Source organism: Branchiostoma belcheri, unplaced genomic scaffold, assembly GCF_001625305.1.
Source record: "Branchiostoma belcheri isolate BF01 breed outbred unplaced genomic scaffold, Haploidv18h27 scaffold90, whole genome shotgun sequence".
NCBI classification, from domain to species: domain Eukaryota; kingdom Metazoa; phylum Chordata; class Leptocardii; order Amphioxiformes; family Branchiostomatidae; genus Branchiostoma; species Branchiostoma belcheri.
Window position 1 is genome coordinate 339,248 of NW_017804576.1, and position 16,632 is coordinate 355,879.

At 41.8% G+C, this 16,632-nt stretch overlaps 1 protein-coding gene across 1 annotated transcript in view; it reads right to left on the reverse strand.

The window, feature by feature from the left end:
- The window catches only part of LOC109487920 (putative ATP-dependent RNA helicase TDRD9), a 55,612-nt gene that overhangs the window by 12,916 nt on the left and 26,064 nt on the right, over window positions 1-16,632 (reverse strand). Inside the window, 11 exon segments of the mRNA XM_019792022.1 lie at window positions 770-868; window positions 1,300-1,366; window positions 3,173-3,288; window positions 4,741-4,879; window positions 8,615-8,821; window positions 10,066-10,265; window positions 11,278-11,409; window positions 12,025-12,147; window positions 12,568-12,657; window positions 13,550-13,666; window positions 16,346-16,453. Of these exon segments, the coding sequence (XP_019647581.1) occupies window positions 770-868; window positions 1,300-1,366; window positions 3,173-3,288; window positions 4,741-4,879; window positions 8,615-8,821; window positions 10,066-10,265; window positions 11,278-11,409; window positions 12,025-12,147; window positions 12,568-12,657; window positions 13,550-13,666; window positions 16,346-16,453 (1,398 nt within the window).

The following is a 16,632-nucleotide window of genomic DNA, read 5'->3' on the forward strand; positions in this document are numbered from 1 at the left end:
CCCCCAAATGAGTCATTTGGAAGTGGTGTATGCCAAATATGTGACTGCTATTCTGTAGACACATGTTCAAGGTACCCTTATACCGAATTTCAGATCATTTGGTTGTAAAACCAGGGCTCAGGATCCAAAAATCCATTTTTGGCGAAAAATGTCCCAAAAAACCTTCATAAAAATTTTTCAAAGGCATGTATCAAAAAAATGAAAAAAAAACGCCTGGGGGTATTGGCTCACTCTACCTCCATGCCAAATTTCAAGTCATTTGGCTGAATGATGGCGGAGTTGAATCCCTTTGACTGTGTGGCAGGAGAAGGAGAAGAAGAAGGAGAAGAAACATCAGAGAACACAATATATTTCATCCATACCATGGTATGGACTGAAATATAAATAACAATTGCCAAGCAAATGCATAATGTTTACCTTCGGATATGGTCTGCTCTGTTAATTCTTACTCAAACACATTCACATACATTGATACGGTGACAGGAGTCTAAATGCCACAAATACTATGAAATTGCAACATTATGTAACCCAACACCAGTTACTATGGTGATAGACGTCAACCAAAGAGGCCATTGGCCAGGTCAGAGGTTAGTGTTAGGAACAGAAGAAGAAAAAGAAAAAATGAAGCAAAACATATGTTTCCTTCAGATAGCTGAGGAAGACTGAGTGATTCAGTCGAAAATTTCTGGTGAGTCAAATTTTGAGTTGGAGAAAAGTTTAAGTTTTTCATAATGTTTTCCTTCCGCAAACATAACAACAACAACAGCACCTCCTCCACGAGAAAGATTCCCCGATGTAGGTTGAGGAGGTGAGGACAGTCAGAACTGGTGTCCTCCAGACCGGGCAGCAGAACATCTTCAGGATTCACCTGGAAAAAAGGTGGAGAAACGTTTCCACGTTATAAGATGATAAGGTTACAAAATTGTTTCTCTTAATATGTCATTTAAGTTACTCTGATTTTGTATTCAATTTGTAATTTGTAATGAAAGTAATAATTGATGTACTTTCCAATCAATACAAAATTGAAGTACCAATACAGTAAAGAAATATTTGCACTGACATAAATAATAACAAAAAATATAAATAACAAATGAATCAATATACACTCAGCAAAATATAATTCCTTTCAATTACTAGTAAATGATTAAATAAATGACTACAAAAGAAGAGATCTCACTCAATACTTAGTGGAACTAAAAGATGCACTGAAAGATGAATTTGATGTTTTTGTCCTCTTGGCTCTAATTACTTTTATGATAGTATTTACTAAGTACTTTGATAGTAAATAATTGTACTGACCTGGTTCCACCAGTACGGCTTGTGGAACATCTGTGGTTCGATTGGGTCTGGCTTGATTTGCATCAAGCTGACGGAGAATAAGAAGAAGTTCTGTGAGCTCATGAGGAATCTGACATCAATCTGGCAGTAACATTAGTATTTAGGCCACACCAATTTAATTTGTTGGTTCTCGGATTTTTTCAGAAAAAATATGAAGCGACAGGGCAAAAAAAAAATAAAAATAAAAACAGGTCTAGGCATCCTATTATAGCCCCAAATGCTACAATATGAGCCATGAAGTCAACAAAAAAGGCTGGGTTAAAATTTAAAGTATAAATTTTGAACTTTTAATCAAACCACTGCATTGATAGATGGAAAAAACTGTAACAACTAGGAAGAAAAGGAATTTCCTCAACTGTTGGGGGCAAAATATGAGCATTTTTTAGTTGATTCAGAACCAGAATCTTTTTTTGTTTTTTTTGCAAATCAGAAAAAAATGAAGAGGCGAATCCGAGAACCAACAAATTAAATTGGTGTGGCCTTACATGTAGTAGCAGTTAGTAGTATTTTCGTTGATTGATAAAACACTGAACAAGTTGGCCTTGCAGTGAAAACTGAATGGCGCCGAAATTTACAAATCTATCGTAAAACCAACGCATTAATATTAGTCATTTTTATAGTACGTACAAATAACGTTGACGTGATTAGCAGTTAATAGTAGCAGTACTATTTTCGTTGATTGATAAAACATTGAATAAGTCGGCCTTGCAGTGAAAACTGAATGGCGCCGAAATTTACAAATTTACCGTAAAACCAACTCATTAATATTAGTCATTTTTACAGTATGTACAAATTGACGTTGAATAACGTAGACGTGATTAGCAGTTAATATATAATATACATATCCTGTGATCTTAACAAGTCTCCCCTTTTGACTTTACAAACAGAAATTTTTGACTGCCTACACAAGACATATACTTAGTAGTCTAACATACTGCGTCTGTGTGAAACCCGTAATGTAGTGTGCAGGGCACTTCGACAGAACGTCTCTTTTAAGGTCATAACGTTAGTATTATTTTATGGTGATTTTACTGTTTACTATTATTCTATTGACATGTCCTTTGTTCTTGCAATCAGGGCATGAATTTGCAATAAATTTTTCTTAGTTGTTGGCATCCTTCTGTCTCGAGAGACAATGGAGACCATGTCAGTTGACATGGTGGCCTTCGCTTGGATAACAAGTTGCAAATCTTATCTTATTACTTTATTTTATTTATTTATTCTTTATTTCAGGCCCCTGGCCCATATCACATTAAGAAACAGACAGACAAGAGATAGAGGCATAACAAATACAATAACTAAAACCACGATAATCAAGTTATACCTAAAGAAAAACTACTTAAAAACTAGGTTAATGTAATGCCTCCAGAATGTGCTGAGATTGTAGCCGCCGTTATTACATATATAAGGCCACACCAATTTAATTTGTTGGTTCTCGGATTCGCCTCTTCATTTTTTCCTGATTTGCAAAAAAAAAAAAAAAATTTCAGAATCAACTGCAAAATGCTCATATTTTGCCCTGAACAGTTGAAAACAGTCCTTTTCTTCATAGTCGTTACAGTTATTCCATCTTTCAATACAGTGGTATCATTAGAAGTTCAAAATTCATTGTTTAATTTTTGAACCAGCCTTTTGTGTTGACTTCATACCTCCTATCGTAGCATTTGGGCCATAACACGATGCCTAGGCCTGTTTTTATTTTTATTTTTTTTTCGCCCGCCCGCTCCATTATTTTTCTAGAAAAATCCGTTATCCAAGAAATTAAATTGGTATGGCCTTATGAAGTAAATAAACATTATTATTATCATTAATAAATAAATAAATAAATCATTACTTGAGCAGGTGTCTCCTGGCTTTCTCCTGGATCCTGGTAATACCTGACGGGCCCCACGCAGCGATGTTGTTCTCACTTCCCAGAGCCAAGTTGATAGCCATGCGCACCCGGTTCACCTGCGTGAAAGTATGCAAAGGTTGCTGATGCTGCGAAACTAGTGCTATGGGTTAGTCTTGCTGATTTGAACAACTTCTTTGAAAATATTATAAAATATATCATAAAAGATCCATAAATAATAACCTCATTTCAATGCAAAAAAGGAATAGTTAAACTTAAAGAAAAAAGTGCTGAAGCAATACTTTAACAACCACAGTTGGCAAAAAAACTAGTCCCATTCTCTTTAAGGACGTAGGGGCAGTTGGTTATTTATCCAGTGTCTAAAGCAGAGAGCACCCCTTGAGCCAAGTTGATGGCCATGCGCACCCGGTTCACCTGCGTGAACGATGTATGCCCATGTGAATTCGAGGGGATTAAAAAAATTTTTTATTCCAACATGTAATCACCAGACGTGGTGACGGCACACTCAAGTTTTTTCAACTTATATTAATGCCGCCACCAACACAGGGGACAAATACATGACAGGACAATGCTTATTTACACCTGAGCTAAGTGAGGAAAGCCGTGTAAAGCGCCTTTCCCAAGGGCACAAGATCGGTGGCATGTCAGGACTCGAATCCGGGGCTCTTAGTTCCGAGTCGCGCACTCTGCCGCTACGCCACACGACCCCACAAGGGGATTCATTCCTCAGCTAACCGACATCATGCAGACGCAGTCATCCCTCAGTAAGACATCTAAACGGGAACTATGCGGCTCCAGATGTCTTACTGAGGGACGACTGCGTGTGCATGATGTCGGTTAGCTGAGGAATGAATCCCTCAGCTTAAAAGTGATTTGGACAATGTTTTTGATGATAATATATCATAAAAATGGCCTTTCTTTATGTAGAAAAAAAAAGTTCAATGACAAAACTACACTCAAGAAACTGAGCAAATTTGACCAGGTGACCACTAGATACATAACAGGTACATTTGTGAAGTGGAGTGAGAAAACTGATGTGAGAAAACTGAAGTGGCTTTCCGAAGGACACAACATTCGGCCAAGAATGCCAGGAATCGAACCCATAATCCTGTGTCCCCCAGCCTAGCCACTGAACCATTCGATGTTGGTATGAGTGGTTCAAACCTCACAGTCCAATGGCTGCACCTGGGCCAATTGTCGTACTGAGGTCACCTGAGTGGTGCCGAATGGGAATGGGATGTAGTCAACCTACCCAATAACGCCTCACTCAGTGCTTTAACAGTGTTCTGCCATTAACAACTACTGACAACCCAGCTGCTAAGCTGAGGTCTGGGGCTTAGACATAAAAAAGGAACCTGACTTACATGTACATCATGGAGGTAATCCATCAATTTAACAAAATTCTAATTATACATTATGCATTTAGAGTAAACTGAACTGGCAGAGCCTAGTCCTCTCTTTCCACTGCCTTTTACCTCCCCAATCGAAGTCAGGTACCCATCAACATTGAGGTCCAGGGCTTAAGCATCAAAAAAGGGAACCTAACTTACTGCGTGCAGGTAATCCTGCTTGAAATGCGTATCGAAGGTTATCTCGAGGTCATGGTCGGGCAGAACGCCGATGCCGGTCTCGGGATCGCAGCCGAGGCCGCAGATGGCGCCGATGTAGTGGGTGTTGGAGCGGTTGGTCCTGGGGGAGAACAGTGGAGTTATTTCTGTTAGTAATCATAGTTATATTTTGCTATATGTATGTGTGAGGATATACACAACTGTACATGTATGTAGACAGACTGCTCAGCTGGGAAACACATGGTTTCGGGATCACAGGCCAGGCTGCAGATGGCCCCGATGTAGTGGGTGTTGGAGCGGTTGGTCCTGGGGAGAACTGTGGGGTTATTACCTTCGCCAAGAAGTTGCCAAGAAGGTTATGCTTTCAGAGGCGTTAGTGTCTGTTTGTCTGTGTCTGTAAACACGATAAGGCCACACTGATTTAATTTTATGGATGACATCCTCTGGGGACCACAAAACTCCGGGTCACAGCCGAGGCAGCAGATGGCCCCAACGTTGTGGGTGTGTCTGTCTGTCTGTGTGTGTGTGTGTGTATCTGTAATACACATGTAAGTTTAAACACAATAACTTGAGAAGGCTTGAATTGATTGTCTTGATATTTCGTAGTTGGATGAGAGGCCTTTTGACATCGTATACACCTCAGGGTGGGTCATTAAACTTATCAAATATAAACTTATATATTAATCTCACCTGAGTTCTGCCACAGGAGTATGTTGGGCATAAGGGTGGTGTCCCTGGCCGTGGTTTATCCGGTGGTTATAGGAAACAGCCTTATGACACCGTATACACCTCAGGCAGGTCAATAAACCTATATAAGTCATCTTACCTGATGTTTAAAGTAAAAACTTTAGATCCAACACAAAGAAGTTCTCTCACCTAGAGCTTTCGACCAGTCACTGTTTTTCCTCAGTAGAAGTCACACTTCAAAAAAGCCACGGTGAGAGAACTTCTTTGTGCTAGATCAAAGTTTTTACCTACCAACACAGATTAACTTTCATGATAAAGTCTCACCTGAGTTCTGCTACAGGAGTGAACATAACACAGATGAGTGCAGCCAGGCCCGGCATGTTGGGCATGAGGGTGGTGTCCCTGGCCGTGATGGTGCTGCCTGTCGGGTTCACGCCCATTTGCTGTGGTCATTATTTCTCTATATTCACCACTTTTTGCAATGTTTCCATTGGTCAATTTTTTTTCAAACCCAACCATTACATGGGAGGGTGCTGTTGTTTTGTTTCATTTCTAAGAAGCTGTTTGATTCTAGAATTTATTCAGTGGTTAAGGGAAACAACCAGGCCTTTTGACATCGTATACACCTCAGGGTGGGTCATTAAATATAAACTTATTAATCTCACCTGAGTTCCGCCACAGGAGTGAACATGAGACAGACGAGGGCAGCCAGGCCCGGCATGTTGGGCATGAGGGTGGTGTCCCTGGCCGTGGTTTATCCGGTGGTTATAGGAAACAGCCTTACGACACCGTGTACACCTCAGGGCAGGTCAATAAACCTATATAAGTCATCTTACCTGATGTTTGAAGTTAAAACTTTAGATCCAACACAAAGAAGTTCTCTCACCTAGAGCTTTCGACCAGTCACTGTTTTTCCTCAGTAGAAGTCACACTTCAAAAAAGCCACGGTGAGAGAACTTCTTTGTGCTGGATCGAAGTTTTTACCTACCAACACAGATTAACTTTCATGATAGTAGTCTCACCTGAGTTCTGCCACAGGAGTGAACATGAGACAGACGAGAGCGGCCAGGCCTGGCATGTTGGGCATGAGGGTGGTGTCCCTGGCCGTGATGGTGCTGCCTGTCGGGTTCACGCCCATTTGCTGTGGTCATTATTTCTCTATATTCACCACTTTTTGCAATGTTTCCATTGGTCAATTTTTTTTCAAACCCAACCATTACATGGGAGGGTGCTGTTGTTTTGTTTCATTTCTAAGAAGCTGTTTGATTCTAGAATTTATTCGGTGGTTAAGGGAAACAACCAGGCCTTTTGACATCGTATACACCTCAGGGTGGGTCATTAAACTTATCAAATATAAACGCATATAGTAGTCTCACCTGAGTTCTGCCACAGGAGTGAACATGAGACAGACGAGTGCGGCCAGGCCCGGCATGTTGGGCATGAGGGTGGTGTCCCTGGCCGTGGTTTATCCGGTGGTTATAGGAAACAGCCTTATGACACCGTATACACCTCAGGGCAGGTCAATAAACCTATATAAGTCATCTTACCTGATGTTTAAAGTTAAAACTTTAGATCCAACACAAAGAAGTTCAGAGTTCTCTCACCTAGAGCTTTCGACCAGTCACTGTTTTTCCTCAGTAGAAGTCACACTTCAAAAAAGCCATGGTGAGAGAACTTCTTTGTGCTGCATCGAAGTTTTTACCTACCAACACAGATTAACTTTCATGATAGAAGTCTCACCTGAGTTCTGCTACAGGAGTGAACATGAGACAGATGAGTGCAGCCAGGCCCGGCATGTTGGGCATAAGGGTGGTGTCCCTGGCCGTGGTTTGTCCGGTGGTTATAGGAAACAGCCTTATGACACCGTACACACCTCAGGGCAGGTCAATAAACCTATATAAGTCATCTTACCTGATGTTTAAAGTTAAAACTTTAGATCCAACACAAAGAAGTTCTCTCACCTAGAGCTTTCGACTAGTCACTGTTTTTCCTCAGTAGAAGTCACACTTCAAAAAAAGCCATGGTGAGAGAACTTCTTTGTGCTAGATCAAAGTTTTTACCTACCAACACAGATTAACTTTCATGATATTAATCTCACCTGAGTTCCGCGACAGGAGTGAACATGAGACAGACGAGGGCAGCCAGGCCTGGCATGTTGGGCATGAGGGTGGTGTCCCTGGCCGTGATGGTGCTGCCTGTCGGGTTCACGCCCATTTGCTGTGGTCATTATTTCTCTATATTCACCACTTTTTGCAATGTTTCCATTGGTCAATTTTTTCCAAACCAACCATTATATGGAGGTGCTGTTGTTTTGTTTCATTTCTAAGAAGCTGTTTGATTCTAGAATTTATTCGGTGGTTAAGGGAAACAACCAGGCCTTTTGACATCGTATACACCTCAGGGTGGGTCATTAAACTTATCAAATATAAACTTATATATTAATCTCACCTGAGTTCTGCCAAAGGAGTGAACATGAGACAGACAAGTGCAGCCAGGCCCGGCATGTTGGGCATAAGGGTGGTGTCCCTGGCCGTGGTTTATCCGGTGGTTATAGGAAACAGCCTTACGACACCGTATACACCTCAGGGCAGGTCAATAAACCTATATATTATTTAAGTCATCTTACCTGATGTTTAAAGTTAAAACTTTAGATCCAACACAAAGAAGTTCTCTCACCTAGAGCTTTCGACCAGTCACTGTTTTTCCTCAGTAGAAGTCACACTTCAAAAAAGCCATGGTGAGAGAACTTCTTTGTGCTAGATCGAAGTTTTTACCTACCAACACAGATTAACTTTCATGATATTAATCTCACCTGAGTTCCGCGACAGGAGTGAACATGAGACAGACGAGTGCGGCCAGGCCCGGCATGTTGGGCATGAGGGTGGTGTCCCTGGCCGTGGTTTATCCGGTGGTTATAGGAAACAGCCTTATGACACCGTATACACCTCAGGGCAGGTCAATAAACCTATTTAAGTCATCTTACCTGATGTTTAAAGTTAAAACTTTAGATCCAACACAAAGAAGTTCTCTCACCTAGAGCTTTCGACCAGTCACTGTTTTTCCTCAGTAGAAGTCACACTTCAAAAAAGCCATGGTGAGAGAGCTTCTTTGTGCTGGATCAAAGTTTTTACCTACCAACACAGATTAACTTTCATGATAGTAGTCTCACCTGAGTTCTGCTACAGGAGTGAACATGAGACAGACGAGGGCAGCCAGGCCTGGCATGTTGGGCATGAGGGTGGTGTCCCTGGCCGTGATGGTGCTGCCTGTCGGGTTCACGCCGACGTGCCCTGCCACGAGCATCCGCTGGTGCGTGTCCTGCGGCCGAGCATTCAGCGCCACCGAGTTCACGCTGTCCCGCTCGATACGCACGGATCTAGACATGTTAGGGAAGAAAAGACATTACAGAAAATGTTAGGGACGTTAGGTAATCCCATAGCCTTTCACAGGCTGTACAGGCAGTGAGTTGTTAATCCACTGTGGCACGGTATGGAAGGCAGAGGAAGGGGACGGTTGTTCAGAGTTCACGCTGTCACCCTCGATAGGCACGGATCTAGTCTAAGACATGTTCGGGAAGAAAAGACATTACAGAAAATGTTAGGGACGTTAGGTAATCCCATAGCTTCTCACAGGCTGTACAGGCAGTGAGTTGTTAATCCACTGTGGCATGGTATGGAAGGCAGAGGACGGTTGTTCAGAGTTCACGCTGTCACGCTCGATACGCACGGATCTAGACATGTTAGGGAAGAAAAGACATTACAGAAAATGTTAGGGACGTTAGGTAAAGGTAATCCCTTTCACAGGCTGTACAGGCAGTGAGTTGTTAATCCACTGTGGCACGGTATGGAAGGCAGAGGAAGGGGACGGTTGTTCAAAGTTCACACTGTCACGCTCAATACGCACGGATCTGGAAAATAATAGGAAAACAAAAGATGCAACAAACTGAGATCACCAAGGTGCTCAAGAACTATCGTAGTGTGGAACTCGTTGCCACCAAGCAGTTGGGAACTTGGGAGATCATCAAAGATGCTTGCACCACCAAGTCTTCCAAAGTCAAAGAAGATGTGTAAGAACAATAAGGAACAAATATTTTGTTGTTTGGAAAACTATGTTTATAGCTGTCCTGCTACAGCATCGGTTACCATGGTGACAGACATCTGGTCCAGATCATTGACCCTATTTGTCTTGAGAATATAAAGAGGAAGAAGAAACTGACTCGGAGCAAAAACCATGTTTTTCTTCTGCGAAGGTAAACACAAAATCAGCCTACCTGAGCCTTCCAATGTTGATCATGCTGTCAAACACCATCTCGTAGGGGCTGTAGGGGCCGTGTAGTCGGACCGTGTTCCTGCCCCTCAGCGAAAAGTTGTCCTCAGGAGCAAAACAATGTGTTTTTCTTCTGCAAAACAAGGACAGGGATGCAAAAGAGCTCCCTGACAGCCTACCTGAGGCGTCCGATGTAGATCATGCTGTGGAACACCATCTCGTGGGGGCTGTAGGGGCCGTGGAGGAAGACCATGTTTCTGCCCCTCAGCAAGACGTTGTCCTCGGGAGCAAAACAATGTGTTTTTCTTCTGCAAAACAAGGACAGGGATGCAAAAGAGCTCCCTGACAGCCTACCTGAGCCTTCCAATGTTGATCATGCTGTGGAACACCATCTCGTAGGGGCTGTAGGGGCCGTGCAGGCGGACCGTGTTCCTGCCCCTCAGCGAAAAGTTGTCCTCGGGACCGTCGTTCTCGACGCCGCTGTCGGCCGGCGCCCACAGGTGGGACGAGTCCTCGGGCGACAGGCTCTGGTCAGCTCGCTCCTCGTGACTTTTCTATGGGCAAAGATGGGAGGTTACTGGCCAACATACAGTTAGTGGTGCATATCGGTTCACTGGACTTGGATCCGGACTTGTAAGAATTTTAAGGTTCAAGTTAAAAAAAACCTAAAAGTCAAGAACCGAGTCCGGACTTATTACCATAAAAGACCATTTCACATATCCCTTTTTTTTTCCAAACCACCTAAAGCCTTTCGTAGATTGCAAAATCTTTGCTGCAAAATGAAGAAAACATTGCCATCGGGCATAGTCAAGTGCCAGCCTCCATGTCATGTGGCCAAAGTTTACACCCAGACAACATTGCAAGGTTGCCAACATGCAATTTTGTATATGCCACGGGTTTAGGTCCGGACTTACAAGTCTGGAACTGAACCTAAACCTCTGGACTTGAATCCGGACCTGAACCTAAATGTGGGTTTAGGTATGCATCACTACATACAGTATAAAGATTGAAGCTGAAGGGACAGTGGGGTGTACATGTATATATATATATATATATATATAATATATGTACACGTACAAGAGCGAGCAAACCAAAGTCTGACTCCTGAGGACTCTGGTCTGTATATATATATATATATGGTACTGGGACTTTTCTTCCTGACTTTTCTATGGGTGAATATGGGGAAAAAATATATGAATATGGTAGAGTCGAACCTGTCTATAGTGGGTTACTCAAGGGACTGAGCAAGTTTGACCACTATGGACAGATGATCACTATATATAGAGAGAAGGTCCATAGTTGATCAGAAGCTTTCAGTTCTGCACTGAGATGTTTTTATTCAATGATCTCTGTCACGTCCCACTCTACGTCTCCCAGTAGGAAGCCACTGTACTAGTCTACCAGCTGGTTGTTACTACGAACAACATGCCCTGCCAGGGCAAGTCTACGTCGTCGGACTACAGATGAAATGGGCGGGAGAGAGCCATAGAGTTGTTTGTTTGTTAGATGTTGTCTCCATGAAACATTATACAAGAATGTGTGTTGCAAAAGAGCAAGGTTCAGTACCCTGGAGGCATAGGACTCCTCACACTGGTCAGCCAGGTGCTCCTGCACCAGCTGGTTGTTGATGAAGATCTCGTCGTGTTTGGTCGTTCGGTACAGGTCCAGCCTCAGCGCACCGCGAACCACCGAGAACACCTACAAGACTTAAGCTTATTAGCATGAAAGTTCATCTGTGTTGGAACAAGTCATTATGAAATAAAGAATCAACAATCTCTGCAATGCATTGGAAGTCTTGGGACGTATCCCAATAAATTGGGGTAAGTCCCAATTCATTATTAGTGTTGGCAGAGAAAGTTGAGTCTCCATTTCATAAGAGTTAAGTTAAGCTATATAAACTAGGTCTTTCAAACAATGATACATGTCAGTCATGTAATGTTGTTAATTATGTGGAACACTTCTTGTATGAATGCAATACCGTCAAACCGTTCTGGTCAGAACTGTAAAAATGATAGTGTACTACATGTAGGTATGGAAGAAGGTTATCTTTAGCCATACATAATGTAATGATATTATTAAGTTATAAGCTTCACAACATGAATCCTTTATTTACATCGATTCAATTAATCAATACTACTTGCTAAATATAAGATCCGTCAATATAAGTATGGAATATACATGGGAAACATTAAATATTGCTACATGCACACTGTTCAGTTATGAATGTTTCCTAAGGGGTTTAATTTAACAGGTGAATTACATGAAATAGAATAAAGTGCCGTGATACAAACACGGAAGTTAAAAAAAAAACACCTTGCCCAGCAGGATCTTGTCAGCGACCAGCTCGTGGAAGCGCAGCGTCGCCTGACGGTCCCACTTTCCTTCTGGCGAGCGCGCGAAGGACGGGCGAATCCCCTTCAGGTAGCACTCCATGGACTGGGCAGGGAGGAAAGACAAGGACTGTTAGTGCCCTATATCAGCACATCTGCAGAATGTACTGTGCCTGCACGAACCCCATAATGTATTGTGCATAGCACTTCAGCAGAACGTCTCATATAAGGCCGTATCCGCGTATATAAGGTCAAAATACTCTGTCTGTAGTTTCCAAAAGTTATGCAGGAAAATATATCGTCTGCAACAGGCAAAAGTCTGATGCAACCTTGACCAGAAATCCAACGAAAACCGTCAAATATTTGGGTTTTGCGCTAAATAACTAGACACAGTGGCCACTAGCAGGACAGTCAGGAATAATCAAGAGACAGTCAAGAGGTATCACAGTTCAAAAAGCAAGGAATAGTAGACAGAAAACTCTTTCCTTAATACCGCAATTACAAACAAACAAACAAAAAACCCCACTTGGAATGGAATCTCGAGCAGCTCAGGTGGAATCTCACACAGACAAGACTTCAGCACCGTCTCCATGTTCCCATAGTCTAGGTAAAACACCTGCAAATACAACACAATTACTTTCAAATTGGTAAAACCTGAGTTCTTTACTTTGTAGGCTCGTAGAACTGCTATTCTATAGTGCAGATCACAAGATTGCGTATCAGCTCTGATGCAACAATATTTGAAGACCCTTAACATACATGTTGCTGCCTTGTTTTCACATGACTGGGAAAGGCTGTCACAAATCTGTACTTGAGATATCTTATTGCTTTTATTGATATAAAAAAAACTGACTTTCTTCATTAGGTACCCGGTAGGTAGTCTATTCTCACTGTTATTTTATTTTACAGATGAGAAGACATGTACATGTATATCAACCCTGATATTTGAAGACACTTCACATACAGTGTACCTTTGTGCGGTCAGGAAAGGCTGCCGCAATCCGTACTCTATTCTCAATTTCCTTCTATGTTCTCATTGTTATTCTATAAGGCCATGTTGATTTGATTATATGGATGACATCCTCCGGGAACCCCAAAATTGATGCGCACGTGCGAATAAAAAAAAAGTTTTGCAAAAAAAAAGTTAGTTTTCATTATGAAATCTACGTGGTCATGAGAGTTGAGCAAATGGCGCAGAATATGGTTTGGCGAATAATCTAGTCTTCAAGTTCATTTCTTTACAATTTCGTCTTTTTTCGTTTGATTTTGGCATTCTACGACATTGGTATAGTTTTATTAATTTTTTTTGTAACTTATGGTATATTTATAACTGTTTTGTACGATTTACAGTATGGTTGAAAACTTTTTTTTTTTGAAACGGCCGAAAATTCATGCGCGCGGATGTCATCCATATAATCAAATCAACATGGCCTAAGTGTAGATGACATTACATATATCTGCCCTGATAAAACGATATCTGATGAGACAGATTTGTACAGTTACATTACCTTCACATGGTCAGGAAATGCTGCCACAATCCTTGCTCGGTAGTACTTGACACTGGCCTCATCCTGGTAGGGCGCTAGACAGTACTGGTCACGGAGAATCATGTGGGCTGGCAACGGCTGTGAGCAAGAGGAAAAACAAAATGTACTCTCACTCACTCACTCACTCACTCACTCACTCACTCACTCACTCACTCACTCACTCACTCACTCACTCACTCACTCACTCACTCACTCACTCACTCACTACCAGCCACCCACCCACCCACGAAGTACCATGCGGGCTGGCAAGGGCTGTGAGCAAGAGTGACAAGCAACAGGTACATCTGAACAAGGGGTGAGTTACAGTATGGCATAATTCTAACTAAGGGCTCAGTACATTTAACATTCATCATATGATTGTCATTTTTGTCGTACAATCACAAATGAGGGCATTTTTGCTGTACAATTGTAAACAGAGTATTTTTGGAAAAGTCATGCACGTGTTGTGTAAAAATTTCAGCTGTCTTGGTACAGCTTGGCAGCCTTACATAATTTTCAGCGGTTTCAGTCTGTTTGAAAATGCTACGACATCAAATCAAACCTAGGAGGATTTCGACTGCACCCTTAGATGGAGTTGTCACTAAGGCCACACCAAGTAAATTTTATGGATGACGTCCGCGCGCGCATTGATTTTGGCCTGTTCCTAGAAAAAAAAACAAGAAATTCCGCTTCCTGTAACTATGACCAAAGAGTCACGACAGTGCCGCAAATCACCAGATTGATGTGAAACCCGTAACGCGAACAAAGTGTCTATTGACAGGACCATGCTGTCAATAACAGAAACAGAAAATTTTTCACTGTCCACTGTTCCACCTGATTTATTGCTGTTTTGAAGATGAATAAAATACAAATGTACTTCTTGCTTGTTACACTGTGTCACCTCATTCAATTTGTGTCCTAACATTTGTCGTCTCTTAGTATATTTCTAATCTAGGCATCTTGTTTTTTAGGGCCCTTCTTGTTTTTTTTTCGCCCTCTCGCATTAGATTTAGGGTCTCCAAAGGACGTCATCCATAAAATTTACTTGGTGTGGCCTAACATCAAAATCAGTACCTGTACACTCTATAGTACAATGGCATGGACCAGCTAACTGGGAGAAAAACAGGTTCCCAAAAAACAGGTAACATCACACAACATCATCAGAGCTTTTGACATCAGGAACAGGTAAACTTAACTAGTAGAGTGTTGTGAACTTGTAGTTCCAAAAATCTTCCAAGTCGTAAATTTCTGGGAGTGCATAAGCCTTTCTTTGGTGAGTGACTTCAGAAGAATTGTCTCTGACATGCAGACATTTCAACCAAGGCTGGTCCTAAAAAAAACTTTAAAAATGGTTCCAAAAATCTTCCAAATCGTAAATTTCTATGAGTACATGAGCCTTCCTTTGGTGGGGGACTTGCGAAGAATTATTTCTGACATACAGATAGACATTCCGACTGAGGCATGTTCCAAACATCTTCAAAAAGAGTTCCAAAAATCTTCCGCATCGTAAATTTTTTGGAGTGCATGAGCCTTCCTTTTGGTGATTGACTTGACAAGAATTGTTTCTGACATGCAGACATTCCGACCGAAGCAGGAATGCAGGAGAAAAATGACACCACATGTCTCTGCAATCAGAATAACATGGACAGCCAGCAGCTATCCCCAACATATGGGGGGAGTCCAAATCTCAAGGGCCTATCCACATTTTTGGGAAATCTTGCATCTTATTAATAAATAGATGAGGGTCTGGGGGGGGGGGGTCCTGACAACGCTCTACGCTGAATTCAGAAACCTCTCGATTACGCTTAACAATAAATTCCAAGTGGCTACAACGCATTACGTAGAATTAAAACGGCAAATGCGCTCTACGGAAAATACGCCAATTACGCTCTACGTTACATTAGAGCGGTCCGTTGTCTATGCTCTACGTAGAATTAAAATGGCCGATTACGCTCTATGGAAAAGGGCTTGTGGGCCCCATAGATCAATCTTCTCAAGAAAAATCCTCTCATCTAAGGGAAGTCCTGCAAAACTAGAATGAATCAATCAATCAATCAATCAATCAATGAGTGAAGCAATGAATGAATGAATGAATGAATGAAGCAATGAATGAGTGCAAACATGGAAGAATACACGAACAGGTGAAAGGGTTACAGCCACAGGGAATAAAACAAATTACATTGACTAATGACTAACTTAGCTGTAAGAATTAGCTGTACTAGACTTTTATGCAGCACTTGTGTCCTCTCCTGAAAGACTAGCTGTAACCTATTCAAAGGTAGACAGCTTAAGGAAAGGTTGAACTCCAATAAACTCGGATACAAAGCTGTCCAGCAGGCGTGACACAGCCACACTGAGAACATTACAGAACATTCTTCAGGACAGCAGTTCTCCCCTGAATGAGTTTCTGATCCTGCCGTGTGTCAACCGCTACAGTCTACGGTGAGAGGGCTGCTTCCGAGCAACCAAGAGCAGAACCAAAAGACATGAACTGTCATTTATCCCCAGAGCACTGAAACTGTATTACCACTCTGGCAACTGATTCTTACAACAACTCCATGTTACAACTTACTGATTCCCAGCGATATGTAAATTACGCATATATACTTGTTCTTTGAGGACATAATATATATATTGTCAGTGTAAAGTGTTTTTAATCGCATTTTAATGTAGTTTTTATCGATCTGTTCTGTGTATTTCAAACGTTGTCAAATATTGGCTCTGAACTTTTAACATGTCATGCCAATATGAATAAAGCTGAATTTGAATTTGACTTACCTGTAGACTGGCCCCTAAATCCTGATTTATAGTCTCCATGAGTAGGGCCAGCTGGTCAAAGTACTCTGCCTCCGCACGGTGAGCCCAGAAGTGCCCGCATTCAACCACCTGATACCAGCCCAGAAAAGAATAAGAAACAGTCATGCCTTCAAATATCAGAGTTATCAACCAAGAATTGAGGTATTCAAAAACTCGTATTTCCCCAGAACTATCATAGACTGGAACTCGTTGCCACCAAGCACAGTTGGGGCGTCATCACTAGCTATAGAAAGCTTTAAACAACTCCT